At 35.1% G+C, this 17,422-nt stretch overlaps 2 protein-coding genes across 2 annotated transcripts; both read right to left on the bottom strand.

Moving 5' to 3' along the window:
* Nucleotides 1-9,474: 9,474 nt before the first annotated feature.
* On the bottom strand, nt 9,475-10,629 carry LOC125495272 (uncharacterized). Its single transcript, XM_048639938.1, has one exon. It carries the CDS (start codon nt 10,627-10,629, stop codon nt 9,475-9,477), a length of 1,155 nt encoding a protein of 384 aa, XP_048495895.1.
* Nucleotides 10,630-15,860: 5,231 nt separating this feature from the next.
* On the bottom strand, nt 15,861-16,865 carry LOC125495259 (uncharacterized). The gene is made up of 2 exons (XM_057392561.1): nt 16,683-16,865; nt 15,861-16,517 (listed from the first exon to the last, which is right to left on the bottom strand). Exons 1-2 carry the CDS (start codon nt 16,863-16,865, stop codon nt 15,861-15,863), a joined length of 840 nt encoding a protein of 279 aa, XP_057248544.1.
* Nucleotides 16,866-17,422: the final 557 nt, after the last annotated feature.

The raw sequence follows: 17,422 nt of genomic DNA, 5'->3' as shown, positions 1-17,422 counted from the left end.
GTTTTGACACTTGATTTTTTATTTATTTGGATGATGTGAATATGTGATGTTTGATGGTCATAATTTTTTGGAATTTTATTTAAGTGTGTTTGATAGTAGAAATTTGAGAAACAATTAAAGCTAATGTAATAGGACTTTTTTTTGAACCAAAATTGTAAGACAATGTCAATTTGTATCCAAAATTTCTATCTATATCCATAAACGAATATCCAAAATTTCTATCTATATATTCAGATTGAATATTCAATCCGTTTTTTTGTTGCCAAAATCGAATTTGCATAATATCTTTTCTAAATTCAGGTTTGTGAATCAATTGTTTGTAGAATGAAAAGACAATATCAATTTGCAAGAGGAGATAACCAATAAATTCATAGTACCTGGTTGGTATCAAGTTTCTTTCATTTTGAAGGTTATGTTTACTAAATTTAAATCTCTTAGAGTATAGTATATTACTATAAAAATTAACTTTTAAAAAAAGATTAAAGAATGTGAAAGCACTATAAGAAAATGGCAACCCTAAGGCAAAAAACATTACTTTTAAAATACAAAACTAATTGATGTATGAAATTTGTAAGTAAAGAAACATGATGAATACGCTACTTAAAAGATTTTGGGGAGCCAACAACAACAACAACAATATATCTGCAATTTATGGGAGGAGCAAAAAATAATAAAAATGCAAATAATAAAGAAACTAAGAACACAAACAAATGGTGACGCGGAAAACCCAAAGAACGGGAAAAAACCGCGGGTGATTCTTGTGACCACCAATCCACTATAACAATGTCGCCATTATTACAAGTTGCTCGTACAAGAGTAGTAATGGAGCTTTTTCAGAATACTGATAGAAAGAGAGCTAGCTAATGAGTTTTAGTAACTGAACTCAAACCTAGATTTCTACTTGACTTTAACCTCCTTAATTCTGCGAGATGTTCATCATTTGAAACTGATAACTTCAAACGGAGCTTTGTCAATTCAATTTCTTGTTGCCAGCTTAAGGGACCAGACTTGTATAATAATTCCAAAACACAACATAACCATGTAACTTCAACTCATGATCACTAGATACTTCCTCCTCCTCTCCCAAATCAAGACTATAAGACTCGGCCTCACTCGAAAGAGAAACACTGTTGATCTTGGCTACACCCTGCTGAAGAATGGCTGAGCAACCTGCTATCATCAGGAATCGCCGCACTGGTGATGTGCTACAGCTTGCAACAGATGATGCAGTACTACTACAATCATCATTTAGCTCATGTTTTCGGCTCTTTCCTTTACCATTACTATCACCGATTGTTTTCTTATCAGTAGTAATTTGCACATTATTATCTACCTTTCCAGTGAATGAATATGCGTCACCATGAATAACATCAAGATCCACCTCCTTATCTACTAATAATCTTCGTTTCTGGACACACTTAGACTTTGAATAAGCTTTGTCAGCTGACGCATAATCAGGAGATGACCTCTTCAATGATTTAGACAGCACATGAACAGATTGATCTGCTACTTTCTGCACCAAATTAAAACAAGCAAGGAGTTAAAACAATTAGAATCATATTACAGAATACACATGAATTAAGCAGATCATATATACTATTTATTATATGCAAGATTTCTCAAGAAACCAAAACCAAACAGTTGATCGAATGATATACAAAGAGCAGGATATAATACCTTATCTTTCCATTCTTGCCGAGCTCGAACACTCGTCTTCTCCACTATAAGGTGACGCGCAGAATAAACACCCAGACAAAATAAAAACCATCTTCCATAACTTCGTTAATCATAGACTCTCTCCAGTAACCTTTGTTATCCAACACTTCTACAACATCACCCTCACTCCAAACTCCTGTCATTGTTGGTGGATGAAGCTGAACTGCGTCTGTTTCTTTGTGATCCTTTTTTTTTTTTCTTTTCTTTTTGGTGATCAAGCTGAACTGCGTTTGTTGCTACTAACTACTAAGGGGTGATTCATTTATCAAGGTCTCAAGGAGTCCCTGCTTAATTAGATTACGTAGGAATAGTAATAGCCTAATAGGATTTGGATTAGTAAATATCTTTTTCTAGTTCGAGTTATATTAGGATATCTTTTAGTTACTTTACAATACTTTGTACAAAAATTATTAAAAGAGACGGTCTAATTTTTAATATAAAAGTAGACGTAGTTACTAAATAGATTAAACTAGTCAACAAAAGAAATTAACCTAGTCACTATTGGGCTAATTCTCTTTTTTAATATTGGGCTTACCATTGCCTAATTTTAATTTAAAAATAGGCGATCTCTTATAAGACAAACTCGGCTAGCAATATTCAAAGTGTGTTAGAATTTCGATGAAAGTTTTTTTTTTTTAGATGGTTGATAATAAAGCTCTAATTTATACATGATTTTAGTCCATTATATTTCTTTTTTTGTATAAGTTATGAGATTTATAATAGAATTTCTTCTTATATTTTAACATTTTAAGAGTTAGGTTACTTAAGTAATAAAATTGATCTAAAATATGAAAAATACGCTCAATAAATTACTTGCTTGATGCTAGTACTACTTATACATGCCAATTTAATATATTTAATATTTATAATATAAAAAATGTGTTTACTATACAAATACTTTATTTTTAGAGTCCATATATTCATTATCCTATTGGTTTGTTTTATAGGAAAATTGGAAGAAGGAAAAAAAGTAAGAAAGTAAAATAAAAGGAGTCATCAAATTGAACCCACTAAAGAAAAAAAGGGGAACCTTTTACCTGGCCCAAATGAGAAACAACAATATATTTAGGGCCCCAGCTTATTTTCAGTTCAATTCAGCTCCAATCAGTTCAACTCAGTTCAGTTCAGTTCAGCTCAGCTCCATTCTTTTATAACCATTTTGTTAAATAGTATTATTATGTTGGTATAATTTATTACTAATTACTCTTATTATTATTATTATTATTTATTGTTATATCATTACTATTAAGTATTATTATTATTGTTTCTATATATTATTTTGTTTATTATAGCTTTACTCATTATTATTACTATTATAATTAGGAGGAACATGGTTTAGGTCAAAGCATAAATCAACCCACGTTTATTAGCCCATAAACCAATCAAATCTCGTTAAAACAGTTTATGATGCAATTCGCGGTCCGGCCCAATCATTATTTTTATTACTAAATATTATTATATTATTAAGTATAATTATTAAAATAGTAATATTAATTTACTTCTTAGATATTATTGTTATAATGTAATCGTCATCAAGTATTAATATATTAATACAAATAATATAAAATAATTATTATTAATTATCATTATTATCATTATTATCATTAATTATTATTATTATTAATTTATGATTATTAATATTATTTATTTATAACTATCATTTAAAAATATCCAAAATACTATTATTATTATTCATTATTATTACTTATCATTATAATTATTATTTAATATTCATATTATTATAGTTTAAATATTATTTATATATTTATTACATTCCATTTAATTCAATTCAATTTAATTCAATTCAAATCAATTCAATTTAATTCAATTCAGTTCAGTTTAGTTCAGTTAAGTTCCAATCGATCAGTTCAGTTCAGTTCAACTCCAATCAGTTCAATTCAGTTCAGTTCGGCTGTTTTATGCCGAAAAGAACATGCCCTTAGCCTAGGAGGCATCAAAGAAGGGAGGAAAGAAAATAAAAAGAGAAAAAAACAACAACCTAGAAAAGTAGAGACGCACAACAAAACCACAACAGTACATTCACACGAGAATAACAGAGGGCACGAGACAACAGAGTGCGAGAGGAGAACAATAGAGGAAGAACGCAGAGACCAGAGAGGATATAGAGACCAGGAAAACAATTGTAAATACCCCTTATTATTTCTTTAAAGGGATTTAGCAGGCTACTCATTCCAACAAGATGCATCTTTCTTTTATAGAGCTCATTTCCTTAGTTAATTCACTGTTAAGCGCAATGGCGGAGCTAGTATGGGTCACGTGGGGTCACGTGACCTCACAAATTAAAAAAAAATTTTAAAAATTTTCGAAAAAAATAATAATTAAATCAGCGCAACGTTCAGAGCCTAGAAAAGAGGAGTTCATCGCTAAGTTCCCCGTTATCTTGGTCCAGTTGCAGACTCAATTTAATTTTATTAATGACAATGGGTCCACAACAAGAATCCGCCTTTTTAGCGACTGAATTTAGCGACTGAATTTAGCGTCCGACAGTATAAACGGACGGTAAATTCAAAATTAGTGTCTGATATATGACAGACGCAAATTAGCGTCCGCTTTCTGAGATTCAGCGTCTGTTCTTTTAAACTAACGCTAATTAGCATCCGTTAAGTAAATTAACGTCCATTTGACAGATGCTAAAAAAGGGAAATTTTAGCCGATTTTTTAAAATTAAAATATTGCAATTTACCGTCCGCATCTAGTTAAAATACCGTCCAAAGGACGGACGGTAAATAAGAGGTATAAATAAGCATTTTAGTACCTCCCATCGACCAAACCATTAACCCCAACCCACGCCTCTCTCTCTTCCTCACTCTTTCTACGCCTCTCTCTCTTCCCCACTGGCCCACTCTCATCTGACGTTTCTCTCTCGTCTCTCTCTACTGCCTCATCTCACGTTTCTCTCTCTACTACCTCACCCACGGTGCTCTCTCTTTCTTTCAGATCTCATGAAATCAGGTTTTTCTACTCAGATTTAACTAATAAATTTATTTTTTTTTGTTTTGATTGTTGATTATGGAGTTTCTTTTCTCGATTTTTTTTTTTAATTTGTTTTGCGTTTTCTTGTTCTTGGTTTTTCGGTTTTTCCTAGATCTGAATTCCCTAAGATTTTTTAATTTTTTTGTTTTTCGATTTTTCTTTATTTTTTTGAGTTTTCGGTTTTATGAGATTTTGATTTTGTGTGTTTTTATTTTCGATTTGGTTATTCAATTTTTTAATTTCGCAATTTCGGGTTTTTTATCTTTGGTTTTTCGGTTTTCATCTTTTGATTTTTCTGAGATTTTGAGTTGTTTCTGGTTTTATGAATGTTGTTTCCAAATCTGGTTTTTCTATCAATTTTCATTCAATTTTGCCCTCTTAATTTCGGGGTTTTTGTGGTTCACTTAAAGCAATGACTGCCATCAAGATAATTTAATTTTTAATTTTTTTTTGGGCTTCATAATATGGGGATTTTTTGGATTTTGGGGTTCGAAATTTAGAGATTCTTGGTATCTAGGGTTCGAAATCTGAGGAGTTTTTGGAATTAAGAGTTAAATTTGGGCTTGAATTTTTAGCGAGGCTTATTTTGTTCATTCACTATTCTGTATATTTCTAGATTTTGGTTGGCTTTCTGAAATTTTACATGAGTTTAAGTAGCTTGAGTTTTATGGTTGAATTTCTGATTTTATTTGGTTGAATTTCTGATTTATTTGTTTAAATTTGGGAAATTATGGTTGAGTTTTTCGTTTAAATTTACCTTATGAATATCGTTTTTTTGGTGTTTTGTTTAACCTTTTTTTCCCCAGACTTGTCGAAATGATGATGAAGATTAGTCATGATGAAAACGAAAGGGCTAAGGTGCAAGGGCTGCGTTTTTCTAAAATTGCAGTCCTTAATAGTGAAGGGCTACGGTTAGCCCAAAATCCGCAGCCCTATAAGTAATAAAGGGTTGCGGTTAGCCGAAAACCGCAGCCCTTTAAGTAATAAAGGGCTGTGGTTTTTTAAAAACGCAGCCCTTTAAGTAATAAAGGGTTGTGGGTTTTTAAAAACGCAGCCCTTTAAATAGTAAAGGGCTGCGTTTTTTAAAAAAACGCAACCCTTTATGGGCTTTTTTTTTAAAATGACTTTAATTACAAGGGCTTTAGGGTGTGTTATTAGCTCTCTCACCCTTCTCCCTTCTCTCTCACGCACGCCTCTTCACCCTCATCCCTTCTCTCTCACTTTCCCTTGTCATCATACTAACCACAAAATAAGTCTGTAACCTTCACGAAAGTCTCACCATCGAATCCCGAGCTTTCACTCTCCTTTTCCGGCGAATCTCTGGTACAAATGCTGGCGAATCTCTGGTTTCATTCGGTTGCTTATTTTCAGAGTACTCTCCTTTAACTTGTATGTAGTATTCCGATGTGAACTCGAAAATGAAAGCATAATTTGGGGGTTCGGGTTTGCGTCAATTTCATCTCAGACTTAGATGAAACAGTCAAATATGGAGTTAAGCAAGTCCAAAATTCCGATTAATTCGGCTTCAACTAGTAACGATGATCTTCGACCTTCAAGCTCTGAATCCGACTTTGGATTCGCCTTCAATGACAGTAATTTCTCCGACCGAATTTTGAAGGTTAAGATTATTCCTGATTTGCCAGACATCAAATATGACGGTGATGGTTGCACCACCATAGCTGATTGGGCGAATTGAAGAATCGTAAGCTGATTTGCCTTCAATGACAGCTTACCTCTCACGAAGTAGATTGTAATTTTTGAGTTTTTTTTTTCAGATCTAGGTTTGAGTTTGAGTTTGAGTTGTTTAATTTTCATTTTGGTTCCTTTTTTTTCATTTCGGTTCCTTTTTTTTCATTTTGGTTCATTTTTTCATTTTCGTTTTTTTTTTTGTCATTTTTCATTTCATTACTTTTTTTTCATTTTAAGATCTATAAATTTCGACTGTTCTTGTAAATTTCTTGATATATTTCATGAGTGATTTTACTAGTAGTATGTGCTTGCTATCCGAGAATAACAATTGAATTTGACGTCATAAATACAGAAGATACTGAAAGATTGCTCATGCTTTGTTTAATATTAAGGAAAACATTTTTTTATATTTTTTATGGGTCGAAAGGGCTGCGATTTTGTACCAAAATCGCAGCCCTTTGTACAAAGAAGGGCTGCGTTTTAGGCACAAAACCGCAGCCCTTCCAATATGGAAGGGCTATTGGAAGGGTTGCGTTTTTGGGCCTCAACCGCAGCCCTTCATTGTGAAGGGTTGTGGTTAAAAAATGCTGCCCTTCCCTTTTAGTGAAGGGCTGCTGGCCAAAAACGCAGCCCTTAAGGCTGTTTTAACCGCAGCCCTTCCGTTTTTTTCCACTAATGGCATGAGAACCAACTATCTATATACTCCATGTTGCTTGAACCATTAACCGGACTTCATTGTAATAAAAACTCAAATTTTCTACCTGATATGGGTGTCGAAGCGAAAGCTCGTGATTCGTTATTTGTAACAAAATTGGGTCATGATCGGAGTGAAGGATTGGAAGATTTCTGATGTGAGCATGTGGGAATTCATTTATCCATTCCATAGATGCATAACCACGATTTAGCCGTTCCTTGATTTGATCCTCCTCCTCCCGATTATTTGTCCACGTAATACGAGGTCCTGAAAAAGGAATATCTTGCAAATTCAGAGTTACCTTCCATGTGATTATATCTTCCCATCCACGAATAAAGGCATTGCCCCCGATTTTGTCTAAATATTGATCCAATCGATTAATATCTCCGATAATCAAGTATTTATCATAATGACTGAGAAGGTGATGAAGAATGTGCCATAATGCCAAACGATTACTAAGTTGAGGAGCACCATACAGGAAAAGGCAGTACCAGACTGTACCAATTATTACAGTTATCTTACTAAACAAAAATAAAGTTACTCGAACAACTAAATCTACCACATTGGGCCCCCAACAAAACAAAACTAAGCCCCCCCTGTGTTTCACTCATATCAACACCATAAAAACAAGTGGGATTGGTAGAACATAGCAACCTATGTACATCATTGACACTAGCTTTGGTTTCTTGCAAAAAACCAAATAAACGATGGCTTAAACTGAGATAACAACCAAAACATGTAAGGAATTGTCAGACTATGACTACGATTTAGCCCCCGACAATTCCATGATAGGATACTCATTGATGTGGTGGTGGTTGAGAAAGGTCAACCACATCCCTTGTACCAGCTGCCTCTTCAGAATACTCGTTCATTTGACGATGAATTTCCAGCTCATTAGTTTCTGGTGTATCTGCCATAACTGCATCATATGAAATAGGGCTCGAAGGTTTACTTTGTTTTTTATTCCAGTCACCTTTAGGATCCTAAGGAGAAATTGTAGCAAGGCGTTTTTTTTTTTTGGTTTGCCCATTTATAAAAGTTGCTTCAACACCCAAATCACGAGCCATAGACACGTCCGAAATTACCTTTGCTTGAAAATCATTATTAGAAGGAGACACTCTAATGTTAAACCCACCTTTTGCATCCCATTCTTCATACCTTTTTTCCATTTTCTCCTGCGAACTTGCGTGTTTTGACCTACAAACATGAAAATACTATCGACAGAACTGCTTCGTTCAAGTAATCCATCCTTGCGTCACTTACCACTGAACATAGGTGTGGTACATGGCAGACCCAAAACAATTTGGCGGCTCTGAGGTTCAGATAATCCCCGAGTATCACCAACTTCCTCGAACTTCAATACCTGGTTGTTCCTGCAAGAAAGGGTTGAAAACATCTGCAAATAGAGGGGGTGAGATACGAAATCTGTTAGTGATTATATCGGATGAAATTCCAAGATCCCTAGGAGAGTTTGGAGAATTATGATGCATTTTTAGCTTCAGCCACAATATTTTTACCCATGTCCATTCCATGCTGGTCCATTTTCAAGTAGCGGTCCATCCAATTGCTTGGCCCAACTTCATCTGGGCCAGGCGGACGCAAATTCCATCCTTGGGCCACCAAACTGGCAAGCGAACCAATCCCCAGACGAGGTTGGCTTTGTGAGGGTGGAGATGGGCTAGGACTGGGATTAGGGTGTGTTCTCCTCAACTTAAAAAATTAAGTTTCAGGTCCAATAAGTTCAGATAAGTTGCAATAAGGTCCAATAAGGGCAATAAGTTCCAATCAGGTCTGTTAAGGTCCAATAAGTTCCAATCAGGTGCAATAAGTTTCAATCAGGTGCAATAAGTTACAATCAGGTCTAATAAGGTCCAATAAGTTCCAATAAGGTCTAATAAGGTCCAAATAGTCAATGTTCAATAAACATTTGTATTATTATCCATTATGTTATTATTAGAATTTTAATTAAAGTACCATAATGATTATATAGTATTATACTTATATTAGTGTCTATTATTTTATTAAATATTTGTATTATTATCTATTATTTTATTATTCATATATTAGAATTTTTTATTAAAGTACCACAATGTATAGTATTATACTTGTATTATTGTCTATTATTTGATTATTCATATTACTATTAGGTGATTATATTATTATTAAATAATATTATAATCATGGTCAAAAAATTAAGATTAACAATAATAATCATTATATATAATTACAATATTTTGCAATTTGTCTTTAAATAACTAGAGATGACATATTTTTGTTACTAATAACAATGAAAGATATAAATGTAGAGTGAGAGATAAGAAGTTAATGCATTCTATTACCTTCACATTTTTTTTTTTTTTTGAGAGGAAAGCTAGCTAACATTAATCCAAGGACAAATTGTCCATCAAAATATAAGGAGCCACTTCCGGGGGATAGTGGTTCTCCCAAATTTGTTCAACACCAAAAGGAGTTAGCTTAGCTAAATGGTGGGCAACAGCATTCCCATCACGTTTTACATGAGACCATATAATGGAAGTAAAACAAACACAAGAAGAAAGAATGTTATAAAGGATAATATCCAGATCAGCAAGATAGATAGCATTTTTGGAGAGGCGATTTATAACCACTTGACAATCGGATTCCACAATAACCGCCTGCAGAGCATAACGTTTCCCCAATCGAATAGCCATCTCAATGGCCTTTGCTTCTGCAATTTCCGCTGACCAATAAGAGCGCACTCTGCGAATAGCTGAAAAGAGTACACTCCCGCCCGAGTCACGCGCAACAGCACTCAAACCAACCCATCCTTCAACTATTAGAGAAGCATCCACGTTAAGCTTTATGATCCCAGGTGGAGGAGCTAACCATATACGTGGGCTAGCATTAGCGAGAGGGGCCCAAAGAGGGTAAATCTTTTTAGTGTAAGCACCATTTTCTTCCACTAGCCGGTTCACACGCTCAAGGAGGATTACTGGGGGAGTGACTTTGTTTTGGAAAACAAGAAGGTTCCGGTCACTCCACAGCACCCAAGAAAGAAATGCCCCCTTAATTCGAACTCCCATATCCAGTTCATGCATATTCACGAGGGCCTCACTCATTGGACCAGCCACAGCTAAACTTCGAAAGCTTTCACAGCCACTTTCACACCAAAAATCACGTAAGAGAGGGCAGCCAAAAATAGCGTGCGATTGTGACTCAATCTCACCACAGCCACGTGGACACAGATCATCATCACTTAAGTGACGATATTTGAGTAATTCGCGAACCGGGAGGGTGTTAGTACATAAACGCCAAAGAAAGTGTCTAACTTTTGGACTTACCTCCATGCTCCAAATATCAACCCAAGCTTGGTGGAAGTTGTCAAGATTGCCACCTTTCCCAAGCATGTAAGTCGTTTTCACCGAGTAAGATGCATCCTTTGTGAATGCCCAAGTCCATTCATCTTTTAAAGGGAGGGAGCTAAGGGGAGTACTTAGAATGCAACGAACATCTCGCTCACTAAAATAGGCCTCAATAAGGGGGATTTTCCGCTCCATCTTCGCAAAGTCAATAAGTTCACTTACCATAGTGAGGTCACCATGTCTTTCACTAGTGATAAAACGACCAAATTCATCAAGAACCCAAGGCGCCTCCCATATATTGATTTGAGTACCATTACCCACGCGCCACACCAACCCTTCTTTAACTAATGCCTTCGAGCTCCATATACTACTCTATGAATAGCTGTTTGACACTCCAAGCGGGGAGTCAAGGAATTCACACTTGGAATAATATTTCGCCTTCATCACTCTAGCAAGTAGGGACCTTGGCTCACGAATAACACGCCAGGCTTGCCTCCCCAACATAGCATCATTAAAAACTCTGAGGTCTTTGAACCCCATACCCCCAAAGCATTTCAGAGTGCACATTGCATCCCAATTCCTCCAATGAATCTTGCGAGTAGCATCAGAACTGCCCCACCAAAACTTTGCCATAACAGAGTGAATTTTGTTGATGATAGCACAAGGGAGTTTATACACCCCCATAAGATAGGTTGGGATTGCTTGGATAACTGACTTGAGCAAGATTTCTTTACCAGCTCTAGATAAGAGCTTCTCCTTCCAACCTTGGAGTTTCTTCCAAATTCTATCCATAAGGGAGTCAAAAATGACTTTCTTTGATCTGCCAGAGATAGAGGGGATACCAAGATATTTCTCATGTCTGTCAACCTGCCGCATATGTAAAATGTTTGTCAAGTCTTCTCTCTGCATAGTACTAACACCTCTACTGAAAGACACCTCCGATTTTTCATAATTAATTTTCTGCCCTGATGCTAATTCATATTGGTTGAGAATATCAACTATAATAGCACATTCCTGACGGGAGGCTCTGGTAAAGAGTAGACTATCATCAGCAAAGAAAAGATGTGAAATCACTGGACCATTGCGACTGGCTTTTGCACCATGTAACTGTTTCTCCTGAACCTTGTTCTGTATCATTTTAGAGAACACATCAGCAATCAAAATAAATAGATACGGAGAGAGAGGATCACCTTGTCGGAGCCCACGGGCAGGAGTGACGGAACCACAGACACCACCGTTGATGATAAAAGAGTAAGTAACAGAAGAAACACATGACATTATCAAATTCACCCATCGCCCATCAAAGCCCATAGTGAGAAGCAACTTTCTTAAACCCCATTCCACTCTGTCGTATTACCTTCACATAAATGAAAGTGGGGTGAGAATTTTTCATATGTGCCAATTTTAACTTGTTAGCAGTAAATGTTAATCAACTTTTGATTTTCCACTAGTGCTTTATAAAATCAAAACAAGAGTATTAGATTTATTAGTGGTCAAAGGTATGTATAGGCAAATATAAAATAGTAATTTTTTTGTTAAATTAATCATCATAAGAGATAATTAATAATTTTTTTTTAAAGGACGAATTTTAATAATTATTACTTCATAATAAATTTTGAGGGATAGTATTTACGTTAGAGGTAATATTTATGTTATTAATGGTCAATTTTTTTTGTCTAATAAGGTCAAATAAGTTTCAATCAGGTCCAATAAGGTCTGATAAGTTTCAATTAGGTCCAATAAGGTCTAATAAGTTTCAATCAGGGCCAATAAGGTCTAATAAATTTCAATAAGGTTAATAAGTTCCAATAAGTTCCAATCAGGTTCAATCAGGTCCAATAAGTTGAATCAGGTCCAATCAGGTTTAATAAGTTCCAATAAGTTCAGTTCAGATAAGGTGCAATAAGTTCAGGGCCAATAAGTTGGACCGAACCACCCTTAACCGACCAGTCCACACGCTATGCTATGTTACAACACTTAAGCCTGACAAATTGAAAACCTATGGATACCATACTTCTCCTTACACAACAAGGTCACATATCCATCCTGGCCCAATAGAGAGTCAACTAACCATGACCGAACCACCCTTAACCGACCAGTCCACACGCTATGCTATGTTACAACACTTAAGCCTTACAAATCGAATTGGGCCTATAGGAACACAAAAATTATTAATAATGTGATAGGATCGTTAGGCCCAATTTGGCAATTGTTTGTAGAATGAAAAGACAATGTCAATTTGCAAGAGGAGATAAGCCAATAAATTCATAGTAGTTGGTTGGTATCAAGTTTCTTTCATTTTGAAGGTTACGTTTACTAAATTTACAATCTCTTAGAGTATAGTATAGTACTATAAAAATTAACTTCTAAAAAAGATTAAAGAATGTACAAGCATTACAAGAAAATGGCAACCCTAAAGGAAAAAAAAACATTACTTTGAAAATACAAAACTCATTGATATATGAAATTCCTAAGTAAACAAACATGATGAATACACTACTTAAAAGATTATGGGGAGCCAACAACAACAACAACAACAATATACCAATATACCTGCAGTTTATGGGAGGAGCAAAAAATAATAAAAATGCAAATAATAAAGAAACTAAGAACACAAACAAATGGTGACGCGGAAAACCCAAAAAACGGGAAAAAACCGCGGGTGATTCTTGTGACCACCAATCCACTATAACAATGTCGCCGTTAATACAAGTTGCTCGTACAAGAGTAGTAATGGAGCTTTTTCAGAATACTGATAGAAAGAGAGCTAGCTAATGAGTTTTAGTAACTGAACTCAAACCTAGATTTCTACTTGACTTTAACCTCCTTAATTCTGCGAGATGTTCATCATTTGAAACTGATAACTTCAAACGGAGTTTTTGAAGTTGATATGTTTTAGTATTTGGACTAAGTCAAAACTCCAACAATAGTGAAAAATAATGTTTGATGAATAGATGAACTAGTGATTGAAGTAACTTTTGGTGTTTGACTTATAGCTGGTAATGGGTCGACTTGGGTTGTGTTCATTTTGACCCATTAACCTAAATTGGTTGAAATCCTCAACCCTATCCCAATGTCTTCAGGTAATGGGTCGAAATTTCGAACCCAACCCAACCTCATAATAAATGATTGAGGACTCGCTAATTCCTTTAATAATATATAATTAATCTCTATTATATAAGGCAACACATGAGAAAAAAAAAAAGTACTGCATACAACAATTTTTTGAAGAAACAAAATGCAAAGACAGCTCTGTTACACCACTTATTTAATTTTACATACGCTTTCGCACGCATTACGTGCATGTAAGACTAGTTTTCATATAAAGAATCCAGAATGTGTCTAGCATCATGAAAGAAAGATATGCCTTTCAGGTATTTAGGTGTGCCTATTCAGGTAAGGAGAATCACTACTGCTCAATGTGATTGCCTTATGGATAAAATGACTGCCAAGATAAGAATATGGACTTCAAGGAACATCTCTTATACTAGTAGAGATTAATTGGTTAACTCTGTTCTCATGACTATCCATGGATATTGGGCTCAGATTTTCATTCTACCTGAAAGGGTCATCAAAGATATTGAAAAGGTGTGCAGGGTATTCTTATGGTCTGGTAATCAATTCTGTGCCAAAGGGGGTTATGTAGCATGGCAGGAGCTTTGTAATAGTAAAACCTCTGGGGGTTTAGGGTTTAGAGATGTGAAAGCATGGAATGTGGTGAGCCTAGGAAAGCATGTGTGAGACATTGCACAAAAGAAGGATAATGTGTGGGTTAGATGGGTTCATGTTGTATATATTCATGATGAACAATGGTGGGATTACAGACCTACATCAGGGGGGAGTTGATACTGGAGGAAACTCTGTGCAGTTAAAGAACAACTTAAGCAGGTATTCAACAACAAGCATGCATTTCAGAGTATGCAGTATTATTCCAAGAAGATGATTTTTCATAAGATTACTGAACAAAAACCACATGTACACTGGGATCTGTATGTGTGGAACAGATGAGCATCAATAGATACAAATTCATCAATTGGCTGGTTATGAGAGGCAGATTACACACAGTAGAGAGAAGTGTGATTTATGACCCAACTGCATCCCCACTGTGCTTATTATATGGAGATGCTTCTGAGACCCAGGCACACTTACTGTTCCAATGTTGCTACAGCAAACAAGTTCTTGCTATTATAAAGAGATGGATGAACATTGAAAGTCCTATTGAGGACTTAAATAGGCTGATCAGATTCATCTCCAGAAGCAGAAGATAGTATTTACGTTAGAGGTAATATTTATGTTATTAATGGTCAATTTTTTTTGTCTAATAAGGTCAAATAAGTTTCAATCAGGTCCAATAAGGTTTGATAAGTTTCAATTAGGTCTAATAAGGTCTAATAAGTTTCAATCAGGGCCAATAAGGTCTAATAAATTTCAATAAGGTTAATAAGTTCCAATCAGGTTCAATCAGGTCCAATAAGTTGAATCAGGTCCGTCCAATCAGGTTTAATAAGTTCCAATAAGTTCAGTTCAGGTTCAATAAGTTCAGTTCAGATAAGGTCCAATAAGTTCAGGGCCAATAAGTTGGACCGAACCACCCTTAACCGACCAGTCCACACGCTATGCTATGTTACAACACTTAAGCCTGACAAATTGAAAACCTATGGATCATACTTCTCCTTACACAACAAGGTCACATATCTATCCTGGCCCAATAGAGAGTCAACTAACCATGACCGAACCACCCTTAACCGACCAGTCCACACGCTATGCTATGTTACAACACTTAAGCCCTACAAATTGAATTGGGCCTATAGGAACACAAAAATTATTAATAATGTGATAGGATCGTTAGGGGCAATTTGTCAATTATTGTTTGTAGAATGAAAAGACAATGTCAATTTGCAAGAGGAGATAAGCCAATAAATTCATAGTAGTTGGTTGGTATCAAGTTTCTTTCATTTTGAAGGTTACGTTTACTAAATTTTCAATCTCTTAGAGTATAGTATAGTACTATAAAAACTAACTTCTAAAAAAGATTAAAGAATGTACAAGCATTACAAGAAAATGGCAACCCTTAAGCAAAAAAAAACATTACTTTGAAAATACAAAACTCATTAATATATGAAATTCCTTAGTAAACAAACATGATGAATACACTACCTAAAAGATTATGGGGAGCCAACAACAACAACAACAACAGCAACAATATACCTGCAGTTTATGGGAGGAGCAAAAAATAATAAAAATGCAAATAATAAAGAAACTAAGAACACAAACAAATGGTGACGCGGAAAACCCAAAGAACGGGAAAAAACCGCGGGTGATTCTTGTGACCACCAATCCACTATAACAATGTCGCCATTATTACAAGTTGCTCGTACAAGAGTAGTAATGGAGCTTTTTCAGAATACTGATAGAAAGAGAGCTAGCTAATGAGTTTTAGTAACTGAACTCAAACCTAGATTTCTACTTGACTTTAACCTCCTTAATTCTGCGAGATGTTCATCATTTGAAACTGATAACTTCAAACGGAGCTTTGTCAATTCAATTTCTTGTTGCCAGCTTAAGGGACCAGACTTGTATAATAATTCCAAAACACAACGATAACCATGTAACTTCAACTCATGATCACTAGATACTTCCTCCTCCTCTCCCAAATCAAGACTATAAGACTCGGCCTCACTCGAAAGAGAAACACTATGATCTTGATCTTGGCTACACCCTGCTGAAGAATGGCTGAGCAACCTGCTATCATCAGGAATCGCCGCACTGGTGATGCTACAGCTTGCAACAGATGATGCAGTACTACTACAATCATCATTTAGCTCATGTTTTCGGCTCTTTCCTTTACCATTACTATCACCGATTGTTTTCTTATCAGTAGTAATTTGCACATTATTATCTACCTTTCCAGTGAATGAATATGCGTCACCATGAATAACATCAAGATCCACCTCCTTATCTACTAATAATCTTCGTTTCTGGACACACTTAGACTTTGAATAAGCTTTGTCAGCTGACGCATAATCAGGAGATGACCTCTTCAATGATTTAGACAGCACATGAACAGATTGATCTGCTACTTTCTGCACCAAATTAAAACAAGCAAGGAGTTAAAACAATTAGAATCATATTACAGAATACACATGAATTAAGCAGATCATATATACTATTTATTATATGCAAGATTTCTCAAGAAACCAAAACCAAACAGTTGATCGAATGTATATACAAAGAGCAGGATATAATACCTTATCTTTCCATTCTTGCCGAGCTCGAACACTCGTCTTCTCCACTATAAGGTGACGCGCAGAATCAAACACCCAGACAAAATAAAAACCATCTTCCATAACTTCGTTAATCATAGACTCTCTCCAGTAACCTTTGTTATCCAACACTTCTACAACATCACCCTCACTCCAAACTCCTGTCATTGTTGGTGGATGAAGCTGAACTGCGTCTGTTTCTTTGTGATCCTTTTTTTTTTTTCTTTTCTTTTTGGTGATCAAGCTGAACTGCGTTTGTTGCTACTAACTACTAAGGGGTGATTCATTTATCAAGGTCTCAAGGAGTCCCTGCTTAATTAGATTACGTAGAGAATAGTAATAGCCTAATAGGATTTGGATTAGTAAATATCTTTTTCTAGTTCGAGTTATATTAGGATATCTTTTAGTTACTTTACAATACTTTGTATGACAATTATGCTTGCTCAAACTGCGTTTAGGAGATATCTTCGTTTTGATAATGATGATGATGATTGGGCTAGTAATATTCAAACCGTGTTATAATTTCGACGAAAGTTTATTTTTTTTAGATGGTTGATAAGACTCTAATTTATACATTATTTTACCCCATTATATTTTCTTTTTTGTATAAGTTATGAGACTTATAATAGAATTTCTTCTTATATTTTAACATTTTAAGAATTAGGTTACTTAAGTACTATAATTGATTTAAAATATGAAAAAGTATGCTCAATAAATTACTTGCT

The sequence above is a fragment of the Beta vulgaris genome, chromosome 2, assembly GCF_026745355.1.
Source record: "Beta vulgaris subsp. vulgaris cultivar EL10 chromosome 2, EL10.2, whole genome shotgun sequence".
NCBI classification, from domain to species: Eukaryota; Viridiplantae; Streptophyta; class Magnoliopsida; order Caryophyllales; family Amaranthaceae; genus Beta; species Beta vulgaris.
The sequence above is the reverse complement of the archived record's forward strand: the minus strand, read 5'-3'. Positions and strand labels throughout refer to the sequence as shown.

What these genes read in the sequence shown, in the direction of transcription:
- LOC125495272 (XM_048639938.1), bottom strand. Translation starts at nt 10,629, where the DNA reads ATGGAGCGGAAAATCCCCCTTATTGAGGCCTATTTTAGTGAGCGAGAT.
- LOC125495259 (XM_057392561.1), bottom strand. Translation starts at nt 16,865, where the DNA reads ATGACAGGAGTTTGGAGTGAGGGTGATGTTGTAGAAGTGTTGGATAAC. An exon ending in GGCAAGAATGGAAAGATAAG is followed by an intron (nt 16,518 to 16,682) that starts GTATTATATCCT and finishes AATTTGGTGCAG; the next exon opens with AAAGTAGCAGATCAATCTGT.